This window comes from Ranitomeya imitator, chromosome 3, assembly GCF_032444005.1.
Source record: "Ranitomeya imitator isolate aRanImi1 chromosome 3, aRanImi1.pri, whole genome shotgun sequence".
NCBI lineage: Eukaryota > Metazoa > Chordata > Amphibia > Anura > Dendrobatidae > Ranitomeya > Ranitomeya imitator.
Genome location: NC_091284.1, coordinates 264,125,129 through 264,144,088, shown reverse-complemented (window position 1 = coordinate 264,144,088; position 18,960 = coordinate 264,125,129). Strand labels below are relative to the sequence as shown.

The 18,960-nt window shown below is 42.9% G+C and overlaps 1 protein-coding gene across 8 annotated transcripts in view; it reads right to left on the bottom strand.

The window, feature by feature from the left end:
• Positions 1-18,960, bottom strand: part of CUEDC1 (CUE domain containing 1) — a 227,995-nt gene that overhangs the window by 114,168 nt on the left and 94,867 nt on the right. For all 8 annotated transcript variants that reach the window (XM_069756438.1, XM_069756431.1, XM_069756432.1 and 5 more), the window contains 2 exons: positions 13,744-14,232; positions 5,296-5,423 (listed from right to left, as the gene is read on the bottom strand). In XM_069756438.1, coding sequence (XP_069612539.1) covers positions 5,296-5,423; positions 13,744-14,025 — 410 coding nt within the window. In that variant the 5' untranslated portion in view covers positions 14,026-14,232. The remainder of the gene's footprint in view (positions 1-5,295; positions 5,424-13,743; positions 14,233-18,960) is intronic.

The following is an 18,960-nucleotide window of genomic DNA, read 5'->3' as shown; positions in this document are numbered from 1 at the left end:
TCATCAGTATTTACACAAGAAAATCCCATGGCAGACAAAATGTCTAGTGATAAAAATTCCCCATTAAATGTCACCTGCTTAACCCAGCAGGAAGTGCGGCGGCGTCTAAAAATCACTAAAATTGACAAATCTCCGGGCCCGGATGGGATACACCCTCGAGTACTGCAGGAATTAAGTACAGTCATTGATAGACCATTATTTTTAATCTTTAAAGACTCCATAATAACAGGGTCTGTGCCACAGGACTGGCGTATAGCAAATGTGGTGCCAATATTCAAAAAGGGAACAAAAACTGAACTCAGAAATTGTAGGCCAGTAAGCTTAACCTCTACTGTGGGTAAAATCCTGGAGGGCATTCTAAGGGACGCTATACTGGAGTATCTGAAGAGGAATAACCTCATGACCCAGTATCAGCACGGGTTTACTAGGGACCGTTCATGTCAGACTAATTTGATCAGTTTCTATGAAGAGGTAAGTTCCGGATTGGACCAGGGGAACCCAGTGGATGTAGTGTATATGGACTTTTCAAAAGCTTTTGATACGGTGCCACACAAAAGGTTGATACATAAAATGAGAATAATGGGGATAGGGGAAAATATGTGCAAGTGGGTTGAGAGCTGGCTCAGGGATAGGAAACAAAGGGTGGTTATTAATGGAGCACACTCGGACTGGGTAGCGGTTAGCAGTGGGGTACCACAGGGGTCAGTATTGGGCCCTCTTCTTTTTAACATATTTATTAATGACCTTGTAGGGGGCATTCAGAGTAGAATTTCAATATTTGCAGATGACACTAAACTCTGCAGGGTAATCAATACAGAGGAGGACAATTTTATATTACAGGATGATTTATGTAAACTAGAAGCTTGGGCTGATAAATGGCAAATGAGCTTTAATGGGGATAAATGTAAGGTCATGCACTTGGGTAGAAGTAATAAGATGTATAATTATGTGCTTAATTCTAAAACTCTGGGCAAAACCGTCAATGAAAAAGACCTGGGTGTATGGGTGGATGACAAACTCATATTCAGGGGCCAGTGTCAGGCAGCCGCTACAAAGGCAAATAAAATAATGGGATGCATTAAAAGAGGCATAGATGCTCATGAGGAGAATATAATTTTACCTCTATACAAGTCACTAGTTCGACCACACTTAGAATACTGTGCACAGTTCTGGTCTCCGGTGTTTAAGAAAGACATAGCTGAACTGGAGCGGGTGCAGAGAAGAGCGACCAAGGTTATTAGAGGACTGGGGGGTCTGCAATACCAAGATAGGTTATTACACTTGGGGCTATTTAGTTTGGAAAAACGAAGACTAAGGGGTGATCTTATGTTAATGTATAAATATATGAGGGGACAGTACAAGGACCTTTCTGATGATCTTTTTAATCACAGACCTGAAACCGGGACTAGGGGGCATCCTCTGCGTTTGGAGGAAAAAAGGTTTAAGCATAATAATAGACGTGGATTCTTTACTGTAAGAGCAGTGAGACTATGGAACTCTCTGCCGTATGATGTTGTAAAATGTGATTCATTACTTAAATTTAAGAGGGGACTGGATACCTTTCTGGAAAAGTATAATGTTACAGGGTATATACACTAGATTCCTTGATAGGGCGTTGATCCAGGGAACTAGTCTGATTGCCGTATGTGGAGTCGGGAAGGAATTTTTTTCCCCAAGGTGGAGCTTACTCTTTGCCACATGGGTTTTTTTTGCCTTCTTCTGGATCAACATGTTAGGGCATGTTAGGTTAGGCTATGGGTTGAACTAGATGGACATATAGTCTTCCTTCAACCTTAATAACTATGTAACTATGTAACTAAGTAAGCTTGGTAGAAAGGAAAATGAGCAACTTTAAGTGCACAGTGTCACATAACATGATGACTGCAACATAAAAGAGAAAAGCTTTGATGCTAATGCTTCTTTAATTTACAATAAATATACTAGTAGGACAACCAAAAAATGCTTTGTGGCGTAGAACTGAAAAAAAAACACTGGATTGTAACATCATATTCGAAGAGCTGTAACTTTTTGGGGGGGTCAAAGGCAGAACGAAAGCTATATGAGGGCATATTTTTGCAGTACGACCTGTAGTTTTTTATTTTTACCATTTTGCCGCGCACACAATTTTTTGAACATTTTTATATTTTGTGAGTCTTTTTAAAGGGAACCTGTCAGCAGATTTTGCAGCTATAAGATGCGGCCACTGCCTTTCAGAACTTATCTCCTATAATGCTGTAGATAAGCCCCCGGTCCAACCTACAAGTGAAGAAAAATAAGTTATATTATACTCACCCAGGGGGGCGGTCCTGTGCGGTCTGGTCTGATGGGTCCGCGGTCTGGTCTGATGGGTCCGGTGCCTCCCATCTTCTTGCGACACCGCCCTCCTGCTTCTTCATCACTCCCCGGCATCACGCTCCTGCGCAGGCTCTCTTATCTGCCCTGTTGAGGGCAGAGTAGAGTACTCCGGTGCACAGGGAAAGGTCAGAAAGGTCCGGCGCATGCGCACTACTTTATTGTGCCCTCAACAGGGTAGATAAGAACGCCTGCTCATGGGAGCGATGAAGAAGGAGGAGGGTGGTGTCGCAAGAAGATGGGAGGTGCCGGACCTGCGACACCCACTGGACTGGACAGCTGTTATGATATGGTGGTCTAGGAGCAACATGGAACGAGCTCTGAAGGACGTAGTAACTGTACTGACCGCAGTCCCTAAGCTCAACACAACACTAGAAATAGCCGTGGAATGCTCCTAACTCTCCCTAGGCATCTCGTCACAGCCTAAGAGCTAACTACCCCTAAAGAAAGAAGCAGGAAAACTATCTTGCCTCAGAGAAAATCCCCAAAGGATAGATTAGCCCCCCACAAATAATGACTGTGAGTGGAGAGGGAAAAAACATACACAGAATGAAACCAGGATGAGCACAGGAGGCCAGTCTAGCTAAATAGATAGGACAGGATGGAATACTGTGCGGTCAGTATAAAACACTACAAAAATCCACGCAGAGTTTACAAAAAATCTCCACACCTGACTAAAGGAGTGGAGGGCAAATCTGCCTCCCAGAGCTTCCAGCAAGACAGAATTAATTCACACTGATAAGCTGGACAAACATAGAAAGCACAGAATGGATAAGTCCACAATCTATGGACAGAAAAGAGCAAGCAAAAACTTAGCTGAGCTGAACTGGTCAGGATAACAGGGAACTCCAAAGAGATGTGAATCCAACCAAGAACAATTTACAAGTGGCACTGGCTGAATAAAGAGCCAGACCTAAATAGCAGAGCAGAAGAGAAGATAAAAGGAGGCAGCTGAAGACAACTAACTCCAAGGAGCAGCCATACCACTAGAAACCACAAGAGGGAGCCCAAGAGCAGAACTCACAAAAGTGCCACTTACAACCACCGGAGGGAGCCCAAGAGCGGAATTCACAACAGACAGCCCCCTCCCCCCCGGTGAGTATAATATAACTTATTTTTCATCACTTGCAGGTCGGACCGGGGCTTATCTACAGCATTATAGAATGCTGTAGATAAGCCCTGAAAGGAGGTGGCCGCATCTTATAGCGGCAAAATCTGCTGACAGGTTCCCTTTAATCATTTTAAACTATTTCAATTACTTAAACTATTGCAAATATTTTTAGTTGAGCTTTGATTTGGTCACAAATTTGATTATAATTTAAAAGATTATTCAGATGAAGAGAAATAATTCAACAATCCTTCCTTTTATACAAAGCTTATTATATAGTCTGCTACCTACTGTAATACATAGATGCTGAAGACACAAACGTTTTAATGGAACCCCATGTCAAAAACGTATTTTAGCTTAAAAAATAAATAAATACATTTAAAGTGAATCTGTCAGCTAGGTTTTCCAATTTATTCTGAGAGCAGAAAGATGTTGGGCAGAGACCCTAATTCCAGCAATGTCTTACTTACTGGACTGTGTTGTTGCTTCAATAAAATCAGTGTTTTATGAGAAGTCCTCTTTTTTTATCACTAAAGGACTATTTGTCTCGTGCCATGTAGTCTTTCTGCTGTGTGTGACCCTGCCCCACCAATTAGCTATGTTCCGCCAATATAGAATGTACAAAGAAAGCTGCCCAGCAAGAGAAAGCTGGCCAGAAAGAGCTCAGCATAAAAACACCACTCCAGCGTCGAAGTGGTGCTTCTAATCTAAGGTCCCTAACCCAAATATTATACTCACTTGCTGCCGTCTTCACCTTCTATCGCTGATGCTCCTGTCAGTCTCCGGCAGTTTGCGACCTGCCGTATTGCTCCAGTGTTTGCTGGAGGAAGCTGGATGTCACTTCTAATTGTAAGTCTATAACAGTCTCGCTCTGGCTCTTATAGACTTGCACTGAGCACTATTGACCCTTACTTTGGACTTCCAGACAGTCAAAACTTGCGGTCTAAAGATGGTGATGCAGGACTAAAGCGGCGCCAAAAAAAGGTTAAGACGGCTCTGGGCAAGTATAAAACTACAGTCAGCGATCTTAGGTTAGAAGCACAACTCCAGGGATGAAAAAAAATGCTGGGAGTGATGCCTTTGGACTGCTAGATCTGCAGCAGAGATAACAGTGATTTTATCAAAATTACAGCATACAGACCAGTAAGTTATACATCACTGGAATCTTGGACTTTGTGGCTACATCGGATTACAGATTTTACATTGAAAAAACCTAATGGTAAATTCTCTTTAAAGTAATAAAAATGCCACAAAGCTATGTATAGGCTTTACAGGCATAGTTTCACAAAATACATTAATTCCATAACCATATGATAAGACGTAAATGTCAAATAGATGCGGACAGAGCAACCCATGCGCAGCCATTTATTTTGTAACTGTGGTCTGGGCAATGGTAGGAACAGGGTATCAGGGGGTGCTGAATGTGGGTATGTGTTGCAGAGCTAGAGACATCTATTAGATATATACGACATCTATTAGATATATACAGCACATTCCAGTGTATACGCCTATATTGCCAGTCAAGAGACAATCCCTTTAAAATACACCATAGTTAGGATGCATTGAAGCACTGCAGATTTTGAAAGGAAGTTGGAAAGTTGTTTTTTCACAAGAATGAGACAAAATCTGCAGAATATGAATTCTTGTAAACTTCAGCCAATGTAAGGGTCCAGCAAAGCCAGGACACTTCAAAATGGAGAACAAGACGTAGCAGCATAATAAATATCATGTCAAGGATTGAATGCTATATGTAGTAACATAGCACTAACGCCAACTGTCAGGAAGGATGCATACATCAGGTTACTTTTGCTCTAACAGCATATGCACCAACCTACCGAGGTGGAGGGGTAGGTGGGGTTTGTGGATGAGATCTATCCGACAAATGCACATCATAGGTGGGGGGAGAATATACAGGGGGAGGTTCCTCATCAGAGCTGTCTGGTTCTAGAGTCCTTTCCAGAATCTGAGAAAAAAAAAAAAACAGATGAAAAGCAAAACAATGTACAGTGCAACGCATTGTGCACATAAGACTTGTACCAAAGAATGTGGTAAAATACAATAAACTGCAGGATTTAGTGCTTATGATTTGAGTACATATCTGGCTAAACATGGAGAACCTAGTCTGACTGGTTAATTTGATGAATTCAAAAGTAAATCAATCTAACTGCTTAATTTTTTTTATGTACCTACTTCTGTTTTGATTACATTTTACATGAGAATCATAGAATTGTAAAATTTGAAGGGACCTCCTGGGTCATCTGGTCCAACCCCCTTGCCAAAGCAGGATTCACTAAACCATCACAGACAGATGTCTGCCCAGCCTCTGTTTGAAGACTTCCATTGAAGGAAAACTCACCACCTCTCATGGCAGCCTGTTCCACTCATTGATCACCCTAACTGTCAAAAAGTTTTTTCTAATATCTAATCTGTGTCTCCTCCCATTCAGTTTCATCCCATTGCTTCTAGTTTTTCTTGTGCAAATGAGAATAAAGATGATCCTTCTACAATGTGACAGCCCTTGAGATATTTGTAGACAGCTATTAAGTCTCCTCTTAGTATTATTTTTTGCAAGCTAAACAATCTCAAATCCTGTAACCGTTCCTAATAGGACATGGATTGCAGACCGGTCACTATTCTGGTCGCTCTTCTCTAAACTTGCTCCAGTTTGTTGATGTCTTTTTTAAAATGTGGTGCCCAAAACTGGACACAGTATTCCAGATGAGGTCTGACCAAAGAGGAGTAGATGGTAATAATGATTTCACGTGATCTAGACTGTATGCTTCTGTTAATACATCCCAGAATTGCATTTGCCTTTTTTGCTGCTGCATCACACTGTTGACTTATGTTCAGTTTGTGATCTATTAGTATACCCAAGTCTTTTTCACATGTGCTGTTGCTTAGCCCTACCTTATTTAGCGAAACCGGCTAAATAAGATTAAAATAGATAAATCTCCGGGTCCGGATGGCATACACCCACGAGTACTAAGAGAACTAAGTAATGTAATAGATAAACCATTATTTCTTATTTTTAGGGACTCTATAGCGACAGGGTCTGTTCCGCAGGACTGGCGCATAGCAAATGTGGTGCCAATATTCAAAAAGGGCTCTAAAAGTGAACCTGGAAATTATAGGCCAGTAAGTCTAACCTCTATTGTTGGTAAAATATTTGAAGGGTTTCTGAGGGATGTTATTCTGGATTATCTCAATGAGAATAACTGTTTAACTCCATATCAGCATGGGTTTATGAGAAATCGCTCCTGTCAAACCAATCTAATCAGTTTTTATGAAGAGGTAAGCTATAGACTGGACCACGGTGAGTCATTGGACGTGGTATATCTCGATTTTTCCAAAGCGTTTGATACCGTGCCGCACAAGAGGTTGGTACACAAAATGAGAATGCTTGGTCTGGGGGAAAATGTGTGTAAATGGGTTAGTAACTGGCTTAGTGATAGAAAGCAGAGGGTGGTTATAAATGGTATAGTCTCTAACTGGGTCGCTGTGGCCAGTGGGGTACCGCAGGGGTCGGTATTGGGACCTGTTCTCTTCAACATATTCATTAATGATCTGGTAGAAGGTTTACACAGTAAAATATCGATATTTGCAGATGATACAAAACTATGTAAAGCAGTTAATACAAGAGAAGATAGTATTCTGCTACAGATGGATCTGGATAAGTTGGAAACTTGGGCTGAAAGGTGGCAGATGAGGTTTAACAATGATAAATGTAAGGTTATACACATGGGAAGAGGGAATCAATATCACCATTACACACTGAACGGGAAACCACTGGGTAAATCTGACAGGGAGAAGGACTTGGGGATCCTAGTTAATGATAAACTTACCTGGAGCAGCCAGTGCCAGGCAGCAGCTGCCAAGGCAAACAGGATCATGGGGTGCATTAAAAGAGGTCTGGATACACATGATGAGAGCATTATACTGCCTCTGTACAAATCCCTAGTTAGACCGCACATGGAGTACTGTGTCCAGTTTTGGGCACCGGTGCTCAGGAAGGATATAATGGAACTAGAGAGAGTACAAAGGAGGGCAACAAAATTAATAAAGGGGATGGGAGAACTACAATACCCAGATAGATTAGCGAAATTAGGATTATTTAGTCTAGAAAAAAGACGACTGAGGGGCGATCTAATAACCATGTATAAGTATATAAGGGGACAATACAAATATCTCGCTGAGGATCTGTTTATACCAAGGAAGGTGACGGGCACAAGGGGGCATTCTTTGCGTCTGGAGGAGAGAAGGTTTTTCCACCAACATAGAAGAGGATTCTTTACTGTTAGGGCAGTGAGAATCTGGAATTGCTTGCCTGAGGAGGTGGTGATGGCGAACTCAGTCGAGGGGTTCAAGAGAGGCCTGGATGTCTTCCTGGAGCAGAACAATATTGTATCATACAATTATTAGGTTCTGTAGAAGGACGTAGATCTGGGTATTTATTATGATGGAATATAGGCTGAACTGGATGGACAAATGTCTTTTTTCGGCCTTACTAACTATGTTACTATGTTACCTATTCCTCCCATTCTGTATATGCTTTTTCATTTTTATTGCTCAGATGTAGTACTTTGCATTTTTCCTTGTTAGAAAACATTCTGTTAGTTGCTGCCCACTGCTCCAGTTTATTTATATCTTTTTGAATCCTCTCTTTTCTCTAGTATTAGCTATCCCTCCGAGCCTTGTATCATCAGCAAATTTAATCAGTGTACCCTCAATTCCTTCATCTAAATCATTGATAAAGATGTTGAACAATACAGGGCCCAGGACAGAACCCTGTGGTACCCCACATGAGACATTCTTCTAACTGGATGTGCAGCCATTTACGACCACTCTTTGGGTCCGATCACTATGCCAGTAATGAATCCACAGTGCATGCTGGGATACTGAAATGGGACGCCATCAGGGGGACAGTTATCAGTGACATTTGTTTCAATGGCTGGGCTAGTCCCTGCTGTACTGCTGAGCATGTGTCGGCTATTAATTCCAACGTAAGTGTAGTACAAGTTCCCTTGTCACTGTACAATATTCTTTTCAATGCACAGTGACAGTGTGCTTGCTCACTGGCTCTGATGAGATGTGATGATCCAACCAGAGAGCGCACGGTCAATGCGTATTGTAAGGAAAAAAATATGGCCAGCAGGGACCAGTCACGCCCGAAAGTGACTTCTGTTTGGGGGAGGGGCGAGCTTGTCCCTGCAAGCAACATTATCTCCTTGCCAGCTTGTCACTTCTCATCTAAGCTGGGAAGGGAGAGCACTGTCACTGTGCATTGAAAAGAATATTGCATAGTGACAAAGGAGCTCATACTGAGCATACCGTATATACTCGAGTATAAGCCGAGATTTTCAGCCCAAATTTTTGGGCTGAAAGTGCCCCTCTCGGCTTATACTCGAGTCACGGTAGCGGTGGGGTCGGCGGGTGAGGGGGAGACGGCGCTGAGGCATACTTACCTAGTCCCGGCGATCCTGGCGCTTCCCCTGCCGTCCCACGGTCTTCGGGTGCTGCAGCTCTTCCCCTGTTCAGCGGTCACGTGGGACCGCTCATTAGAAAAATGAATATTGACTCCACACCCATAGGGATGGAGCCGCATATTAATTTCTCTAATCAGCGGTAACGGAGACCGCTGACAGAGGAAGAGGCTGCGGCACCGAAGACCAGCTGTCCGGGGGAAGGAGCGGGACGCCGGGAGCAGGTAAGTATCACATATTTACCTATCCCCGTTCCACACGCCGGGCGTCGCTCCATCTTCCCGGCGCCGCTCCATCTTCCCGGCGTCTCTCCGCTCTGACTGTGCAGGTCAGAGTGCGCGATGACGCATATAGTGTGCGCGGCGCCCTCTGCCTGATCAGTCAGTGCGGAGAGACACCGGGACGAGACGCTGAGGAGCTGCAAGCAAGAAAGGTGAGTATGGCTTTTTTTTTATTATTGCAGCAGCAGCAGCAATGGCAGAGCTTTCTATGGTACATCAATGGGGCAATAATGAACGGTGCAGAGCACTATATGGCACAGCTATGGGGCAATAATGAATGGTGCAGAGCACTATATGGCACAGCTATGGGGCAAGAATGAACGGTGCAGAGCACTATATGGCACAGCTATGGAGCAATAATGAACGGTGCAGAGCACTATATGGCACAGCTATGGGGCAATAATGAACGGTGCAGAGCACTATATGGCACAGCTATGGGGCAATAATGAACGGTGCAGAGCACTATATGGCACAGCTATGGGGCAATAATGAACGGTGCAGAGCACTATATGGCACAGCTATGGGGCAATAATGAACGGTGCAGAGCACTATATGGCACAGCTATGGGACAAAAATGAACGGTGCAGAGCACTATATGGCACAGCTATGGGGCAATAATGAATGGTGCAGAGCACTATATGGCACAGCTATGGGGCAATAATGAACGGTGCAGAGCACTATATGGCACAGCTATGGGGCCATAATGAACGGTGCAGAGCACTATATGGCACAGCTATGGGGCAATAATGAATGGTGCAGAGCATTGTATATGGGGCACAGCTTTATATGGAGCATCTATGGGGCAATAATGAACTGTATGGAGCATTATATGGGGCTCCTGATTCAATATGGATATTCAAAAACACTTAACCTACTGATGTCTCAATTAATTTTACTTTTATTGGTATCTATTTTTATTTTTGACATTAACCGGTAGCTACTCCATTTTCCACCCTAGGCTTATACTCGAGTCAATAAGTTTTCCCAGTTTTTTGTGGCAAAATTAGGGGGGTCGGCTTATACTCGGGTCGGCTTATGTTGTGAATTCTCCTCTTGGGCTCCCTCCGGTGGTTGTTGATGGTAATGCAGTTATTCCTGAGCAGCAGTCTTGGACAGGTGTTTCTGCTAATTGCAATTCTGACTGGGGTATTTAGCTGTGCAGGACTCATTAGTCCTCAGTCTAGTTGGACTCGCTGGAGTCGCAGATATACTCTCCACATCTTTAGTTAGGTGGTGGAGTTTTTGTATTTTTCTGCTGTGGATATTTTGTAGTGTTTTATGCTGACCGCATAGTATCCTGTACTATCCTTTCCTATCTAGGTAGAAGTTGCCTCCTTTGCTTATCCTTGTTTTCGGTCTGCGTGTGTCTTTTCCTCTCCTACTCACAGTCATTATTTGTAGGGGGCTACCTATCCTTTGGGGATCTACTCTGAGGCAAGAGAGAGAGTTTTCCTATTTCCATCTTTAGGGATATTTAGTCCTTAGGCTGTGTCGAGGTGTCTAGGTCTGGTTAGGCACACCCCACGGCTACTTCTAGTAGCGGTGATAGGATCAGGGTTTGCGGTCAGTAAAGTTACCACTGCTCCAAGCGAAGGTCTTTTCATGCTGCTCCAAGGCCACCTGATCATAACAGGCTTATACTCGAGTATATACGGTATATCCGTAAGGATAACCGACGTATGCTCAGAAGAACAAGGACTATACCAGGCACTGAAACAGACACACTGATATGCTTTGTTTCAAAGTGAGGACAGACTTTGCGGAAGTGATAAGAGGGGCCTCTGCCCCCTGATGATGTCCAGGTTGAGTATCCCAGCATGCAATGAAGATTCTCAAATTAAATGTCATCAAAACAGAAGTAGGTAAAAAATAATAAAGCAGTTAGATAGATTAGAGAGGGAATGGCTGGGACTTTTTAATTAAAGTATATTGGAAAAGATATTAGATTGTTACAATAAATATAGATGTTCAGGATTAAAAACGATATTAGTTTCTCTGGGATGAAGTCCCTTCGGGAATTATTCCCAGAGGAGGAATCTCACTCTATCGATTGGTTCTTCTATGAACAACTAAAAAGTTATATCCACTCAATCTCTAAACAAACCAATATCAGCAGGCCGCTAACTCCCTTTGAGATGCTTTGTATATCAGCAAATCCCCTGGATCATACTGTCTCGCTGCTGTATAAAATCTTCCAAGAGGGGAGGGCTCCACTGCAGGGTTGGCCATTGTTTTTCTCGAAATGGGAGGGCGATCTGGGAAGGCCCTTGTCATCTGAAGACAGGGGAAAAATTCTTCTCTTCTCGTCCAGATCGTCATTATGCGCGGTATCACAGGAGAGGAGCTATAAGATTCTAGCAAGATGGTACAGATGCCCCTCCATGGTGCATGCGGTGTTCCCCACGACCCCTGACACCTGCTGGAGATGTCTAAAGGAGATAGGCTCTTACATACATATCTGGTGGGACTGCCCCCCCATAAAGGATTTGTGGTTGGCTGTCTTTGAACTTCATAATAAGCTGTCTATCACACAGATCCAGCCTTCACCAAGTATAGCATTGTTGTCTCTATGCGACTTGTCAATATCTAGGTTCAAGAGGGGAATCCTCAGACACTTTCTTACCGCAGCCAGAAATCTAATCCCTCGGTTTTGAAAACAAGAAAAATTTCCTTCCCGTACAGAATTTGTGGCAGAACTTAATAACATATATAGAATGGAGCAGTTGATAAACCAGTCACCAGGTAACGTAGGAAAAATCTACAACATATGGGCCCCGTGGATCGCTTTTAGGGAAACTCCCGAACTAGATCTCTGGGTTTCCAGAACCCGACACACTATGTAGCTTATTTTCGTGTACTTACGGGCCGTTCCTTGGCGTGCGTCCTGTCCGCTGGGGTACGGGGGCAGCCACTCTCCCTCCCTGAATTCCCCACACCCTCATCCATCCTTCTCTTCTTCTTCCTACCCTCATTTCTTTCGCCTTTCTTACCTTCTATGTTTGTCCTCCTCATATCTAGTTTGATTATTCATACTGTATTTTAAATATCCACAAAGGAATCTAACAATTGTTACCAACTATCCCGGCTGTTCTTTATTGTTATCAACTCATAATCTCGGGATAGCCAAGAGCATTATTAATCAGAAAGTTAAATCATAAGACATAAATGCTGTATCTATGCTCCTCTTGTTCGACTTAAAACTATTGCCTATCATTGCACAGATTTACCGGTTTGTACTGTTTACCTTTTTTCTTTATTGCTGTGACCAATAAAAATGATTTATACAAAAAACGATATTAGTTTCTGACCAACCCTTTGAATTCTATGCACCCACTGTGTCAGTTTCTTGTGGTTTTCAAGATTACTGCTTGCTGTAATTCAGTGGTAACATTCTTAGAAAACCTATCCTGGTCAGACAATTTTATCATGTGCCATCACTTGTTCCCATAGCATAGGAAATAAATGCTGCCAGAGGCATCTAGAAGTGGCTTTTTCCCCTCTAAGCCAAGCTGAGTGCAAATGTTTATAAGTGAAATAGGGATAAACAGCTGCCAGCCAACAAAATCGCATTTTCTAAGATTTAATTACACAATTGGTAATCTGAAAGCAGAATAATACTCTGATACTTTTCATCAAAGTAGAAATATATCCAGTTAAGGAAAATAAAACCTATCCTTTATGTAAAGAAAAATCAAAATGGAACGTAAAATATTTTGTAGAAATTGAGGGTAAATTCCAACTTGGGTTACGATACAGTTAATAATCTGAAATTGCTCTCTAATACGGCATCGTCCCCAAGAAAAGCAAATTAAGCAGGGTCACAGGACCTACAATCTACTTTTATAACTTGCCATAACACTTGAGTACTGGTTAAAATATGACAAAACTAAGAAACCATAAATGTATAATCATTGGTCTAAACCAGTGTTTCCCAAACTCCAGTCCTCACGGACCCCAACAGGTCATGTTTTCAGGATTTCCTTAGTATTGCACATGTGATGGAAGTATCAGGAGTTCTCTCACTTGTGCAGCACTATGGAAATCCTGAAAACATGACCTGTTGGGGTCCGTGAGGACTCGAGTTTGGGAAATACTGGTCTAAACCAATACACCAGCCTATAAACAGTATAGCTAAAGAGATCACTATGAGATTAGTGGGGACCAACAAAAGAGTATGTAACCTATAGAGCAGCACAACACAGCTCGAAACTCTGCTTATTGGCCTTGCCCAGAACTGCAGCTCGGATCCTATTCAATTGAACACGGAATTTTGCTTAGAATAACTCATCAGTATCTAAGCAGTGGACAACCCCCTTCATAAGCATCTCTAGCTAGCATATATGTTGTACGAACAAAACTCTACACTAAGACGAAGCAATCAGAGCCTAAGCCACGTAGAACTCCTTTAACATTCTACATTTATGTGAATCTGCCCTTTTATGTAGCAGCATACTAATAGCCACACATAAAAGGTGGAGCCTACAATACAAGTTCTAAAAGAAAAGTAAAAATAGAAGATAACCTCTGGAGGAATGCTGTCATCAGAGTCGGAACTGTCATCAAATCCACCATCATCCAAATTCATCTGTAGCAGTTGGTCAATAGTTGCGTCCACTGCTCCATTGTTAGCCCTCAAAACACACTCAATGATGTCATATTCCATGTTAGGAAACATTGTCTTAAAATCCTCCATAGCTTGGTTAAATTCCAATCTGCGCACAGGTCGGCTGTTGTTAAGTTCCTGAGTAGAAGAGCTTCCTCTTGCGCTCCCATTGCTGTTGCTTCTACGGAACAGACTTGTCATTTTTGAAAACTTTTTTTGAAAAATATTTATAACTTATAGACGCTTAACCACGGAAGACAAATTGTGAGCTTGGCACATGGTCTCCTGTCAAGAAGTTATATTAGCCTCTTTGTTGTTAGCATGACATGGGTACCTCCAAACCATAAGCAATCCTTCTTGACCCTTGCACAGTTGAAGGGCGTTTACAGGTAGTCCTAAAACTGGTGTCTGTGGATACAAAATATCTATGGTTAAAACAGAATATCATAAAAGACAATTTACACTACTGTTCCAAATTTTAGAGTCACTTAGAAATTTTCTTATTTTTTAAAGAAAAGCACAGTTTTTTCCAATGAAGCTAACATTAAACGATTCAGAAATACACTCTATACATTGTTAATGTGGTAAATGACTATTCTAGGTGCAAACGTCTGGTTTGTAATGCAATATCTTCATAGGTGTATAGAGGCCCATTTCGAACAACCATCACTCCAGTATTCTTATGGTACTCTGTTTGCTAACTCTGTAAGAAGGCTATTGGATGGTTAGAATACCCTTGAAAACCCTTGTGCAAGTATGTTAGCACAGCTGAAAACAGTTTGGCTGATTGGAGAACCTATAAACCTGACCTTCCTTTGAGCTAGTTGAGAATCTGGAGCATTACATTTATTGGTTCCATTAAACTCTCAAAATGGCCAGAAAAAAAGAACTTTCAGGTGTAACTCGACAATCTATTCTTGTTCTTAGAAATGAAGGCTATTCCATGCGAGAAATTGCCAAGAAACCGATTACCTACAACAGTGTGTACTACTCCCTTCAGAGGAGAGCACACACAGGCTCTTACCAGAGTAGAAAGAGAAGTTGGAGGCCCCGCTGCACAACTGATCAACAAGACAAGTACATTAGAGTCTGTAGTTTGAGAAATCAACGCCTCACAGGTCCTCAACTGGCAGCTTCATTAAATAGTAAACGCAAAACACCATTGTCAACGTCCACAGTAAAGAGGCGACTCCAGGATGCTGGCCTTCAGGGCAGAGTGGCAAAGAAAAAGCCATATCTGAGACTGGCTAATAAAAGGAAAATATTAATATGGGCAAAAGAACACATACATTGGACAGGGGAAGATTGGAAAAAAGTGTTATGGACAGACGAATCCAAGTTTGAGGTGTTTGGATCACACAGAAGAACAGTTGTGAGACGCAGAACAACTGAAAAGATGCCGGAAGAGTGACTGACGCCATCTGTCAAGCATGGTGGAGGTAATGTGATGGTCTGGGGTTGCATAGGGGCTGGTAAAGTGGGAGATTTGTACGAGGTAAAAGGGATTTTGAATAAGGAAGCATATCACTCCATTTTGCAACGCCATGCCATACCCAACGCTTGATTGGAGCCTATTTCATCCTACAACAGGACAATGACCCATAGCACACCTACAAACTATGCAAGAACCATTTAGGGAAGGAGCAGCCAGCTGGTATTCTATCTGTAATGGAGTGGCCAGCGAAGTCACCAGATCTCAACCCCATTGAGCTGTTGTGGAAGCAGCTTGACCGTATGGTACGCAAGAAGTGCCCATCAAGCCAAGCCAACTTGTGGGAGGAGCTTCTAGGAGCATGGGATGAAATTTCTCCAGATTACCTCAGCAAATTAACTGCTAGAATGCCAAAGGTCTGCATTGCTGTAATTGCTACAAAGGTAGCATTCTTTGACAAAAGCAAAGTTTGAAGGACAACATTAATATTTAAAATAAAAATATTGTAAAAATATTGTTTTTGAGCCTTGTCAATGTCTGGATTAGATTTTCAATTTATTTGGCAACTCATTTGATTAATAAAAGTATGAGTTTTCATGGAAAACACAAAATTGTCTGGGTGACCCTAAACTTTGAAACAGTAGTATATATATATGTGGACTTTCCAGAAGATTTCAATTAACAGAGCTACACTCGTGCCTTGCTGTTGTACTCATTGAAGCTGAATTAAATTATGTTCCCACATAATAGTGAAGAAATCTGTAAAACTGTTGATTATAATGCACAAACTGAGATCAATGAAATATCTCCATGTATTTGAATGTGGTCTGCCACAAGTGTAAATGGCTTCACCCCCACCAGCTATTACTCCATGAGGATTATGCGACTGCAGATCAAACACTTGATGAAGAAAATTCGGATCCAATTATTAAAGGGAACCTGTCACCCCAAAAATTGAAGATGAGCTAAGACCACCAGCATCAGGGGATTATCTACAGCATTCTGTAATGCTGTAGATAAGCCCCCGATGTATCCTGAAAGATGAGAAAAAGAGGTTATATTATACTCACCCAGAGGCGGTCCCGCTGCGGTCCAGTTCGATGGACGCGATCTCAATAGAAAATATAAAACCTATAACAGACTGATGTTCATTACTGTTATAGTTTTTATATTTTCTATTGAGACCTATATAAGATAATGAGTCTTGTATGAACCATTGTATATACTTTTTTTATTTGTTATCATTTTTCTTTCATTTAGTACTTTGATGAAGGTCTAAATTGTGAACGAAACGTCAATACTGTATGTACTCTCTTTCAATTAAATTTTCACTAGCATCTTACCACGTGTGTGCCAAGTCTATCTACAACATTATACGGTTTGGGCACCTACTTGTGCACCACGACGTATAGTAGTGCCTATGGCTATCTTCCACATTTCTTCAAATGAGATGTGGTCCCTAAAAAAAAATGGTGTTGTAAAAATGAGAAATTGCTGGTAAAGTTTTAACCCTTATAACTCCATAACAAAAAAAAAAATGTTGGTTCCAAAATTGTGCTGATGTAAAGTAGACATGTGGGAAATGTTACTTATTAAGTATTTTGTGTGACATATCTCTGTGATTTAATTGTATAAAAATTCAAAGTTGGAAAATTGCGAAATTATCAAAATTTTCGCCAAATTTCCGTTTTTTTCACAAATAAACGCAGGTAATATCAAAGAAATTTTACCACCATCATGAAGTACAATATGTCACGAGAAAATGTCAGAATCACTGGGATCCGTTGAAGAGTTCCAGAGTTATAACCTCATAAAGGGACAGTGGTCAGAATTGTAAAAATTGGCCTGGTCATTAACGTGCAAACCACCCTTGCCGGTAAAGGGGTTAAAGTCAGATTGCTGATCTGATACTTTGCACAGCACTGTCAGATCAGCGATCTGACAGGCAGTGTAGGAGGCAGGTCCCTGCAGGACCCCGCTGCCATCTTGGATACGAGGGCCTGCAGGGAGGAGACCCTCGAAACAACGGGATCACATCGCGTTGTTCTGAGGGTCTCAGGGAAGCACACAGGGAGCCCCCTCCCTGCGCGATGCTTCTCTATGCCACCGGATCGCTGCAATCTTGTTTGAGCGCACTGTTCCGGGGGTTTAAGTGTCGGGAGCGGTCCGTGACCACTCCTGGCACATAGTACAGGTCGTCAGCTGTGATAATCAGCTGACACCAGGCCGCGATTGGACGCGATCCTTCCGAGAGCGCAGCTGATCGCGTACGACCTACTGTCCCATTGATGGCCATATGGGCACAGGTCACCTCGACAAGACAGTACGTTTGATGTCAGAAAGGGGTTAATTATGTTTGCTGTGGGGCGTGGCCTGAGAGTCCATGTGAGCGGACGTGCGGCTGTGAGCTCCCGCCGCTGTACATCTTAAAATCCTGCAGAGCCGCTGCTGTTTGGTCCCTGAGAGGGCTTACCGGCTGCGGGGAGACTTGTGGAGCCCGGGGGCGCTGAGCAGTAGCGCTTAAACCGGCGAAAATGACAAGGAGACGGCAGAAGGACGCGGGAGCCGGGGAGGCAGGCGCTATCCAAGATGGCGCCGACACAAGGGAGAAGGCAGACAAGGAGAATGCCGCATGCAGAAAGCGTATGGAGGTGGCGGCAAAGCTCCAGCAGTTTGCGAGAGCGGAGGCCGCAGAGGAGGGAGCCAGAGCTGATACCGAAGAGGAGGAGGAGGAGGAGAGCCCAGCAGGAGAACACGAGGTACAACAGGGGAGAAAGGAGAGTAAAATGGCGGTGGCAGAAGGGGGACCCGAGGAAATGGCGCCAGAAGCTGAGCCTACCCTAAGAGACGTTTTTGCGCTAGTTTCTTCATGTAAACAGTCTCTGACCTTACAGATACAGGAGGTTAAGGGAGACACAGCCCAGATAAACGCAGCCATGCAGAAGATTGACAAACGTGTGGGGGAGGTAGAGGAGAGAGTGAGCACTGCAGAAGACCATATAGTGCAGCTTCAAAAAGCAGAGAAAAAGTTCACTCAAGCAATAGCTGAATTGGCGGCAAAAAATGAGGACCTTGAGAACAGGTCCAGAAGAAATAATATCCGCATAGTGGGCATCCCTGAAAAAGCTGAAGGGAGGAATCCAACGGAGTATATTGAAAACTGGCTGTTAGAGACATTTGGAGATATGGCGCTAACAAAAGTGTTCGCGGTAGAAAGAGCGCATAGGGTCCCGCCGAAACCACCTGTCCCTGGAGCAAATCCCCGTACCATGCTTGCCAAAATTCTAAATTATAGAGACAGAGACATTATCCTGAGGAAGGCCAGAGACATGACGGATCTGACAGTTGAAGGCCAAAAGATTGCTATATACCCAGACTATTCTACTTTGGTGCAGAGACAACGGATGATGTTCACGGGTATCAAGAGACGGCTGAGGGAGCTGGGAGTGCAGTACTCCATGATGTTTCCAGCAAGACTGAGGGTGGTGGCGTTTGATAAAATTCATTTTTTTCAGAAGCCGGAGGAAGCTACCCAGTGGATCGATATTAATACTAAAAAGCTTAAAGGAAAAGGAGACTGAAACTGTGGGAAGAGTCTGATTTTGGTTACTTATTTGTTAGGGGGCATAGAGTCATGTGATTGACAAACCAGGGGGTATGGGTGGTGAAGAAGGGAGCTGGATTGTATTCAGTTAAAGTTAAAG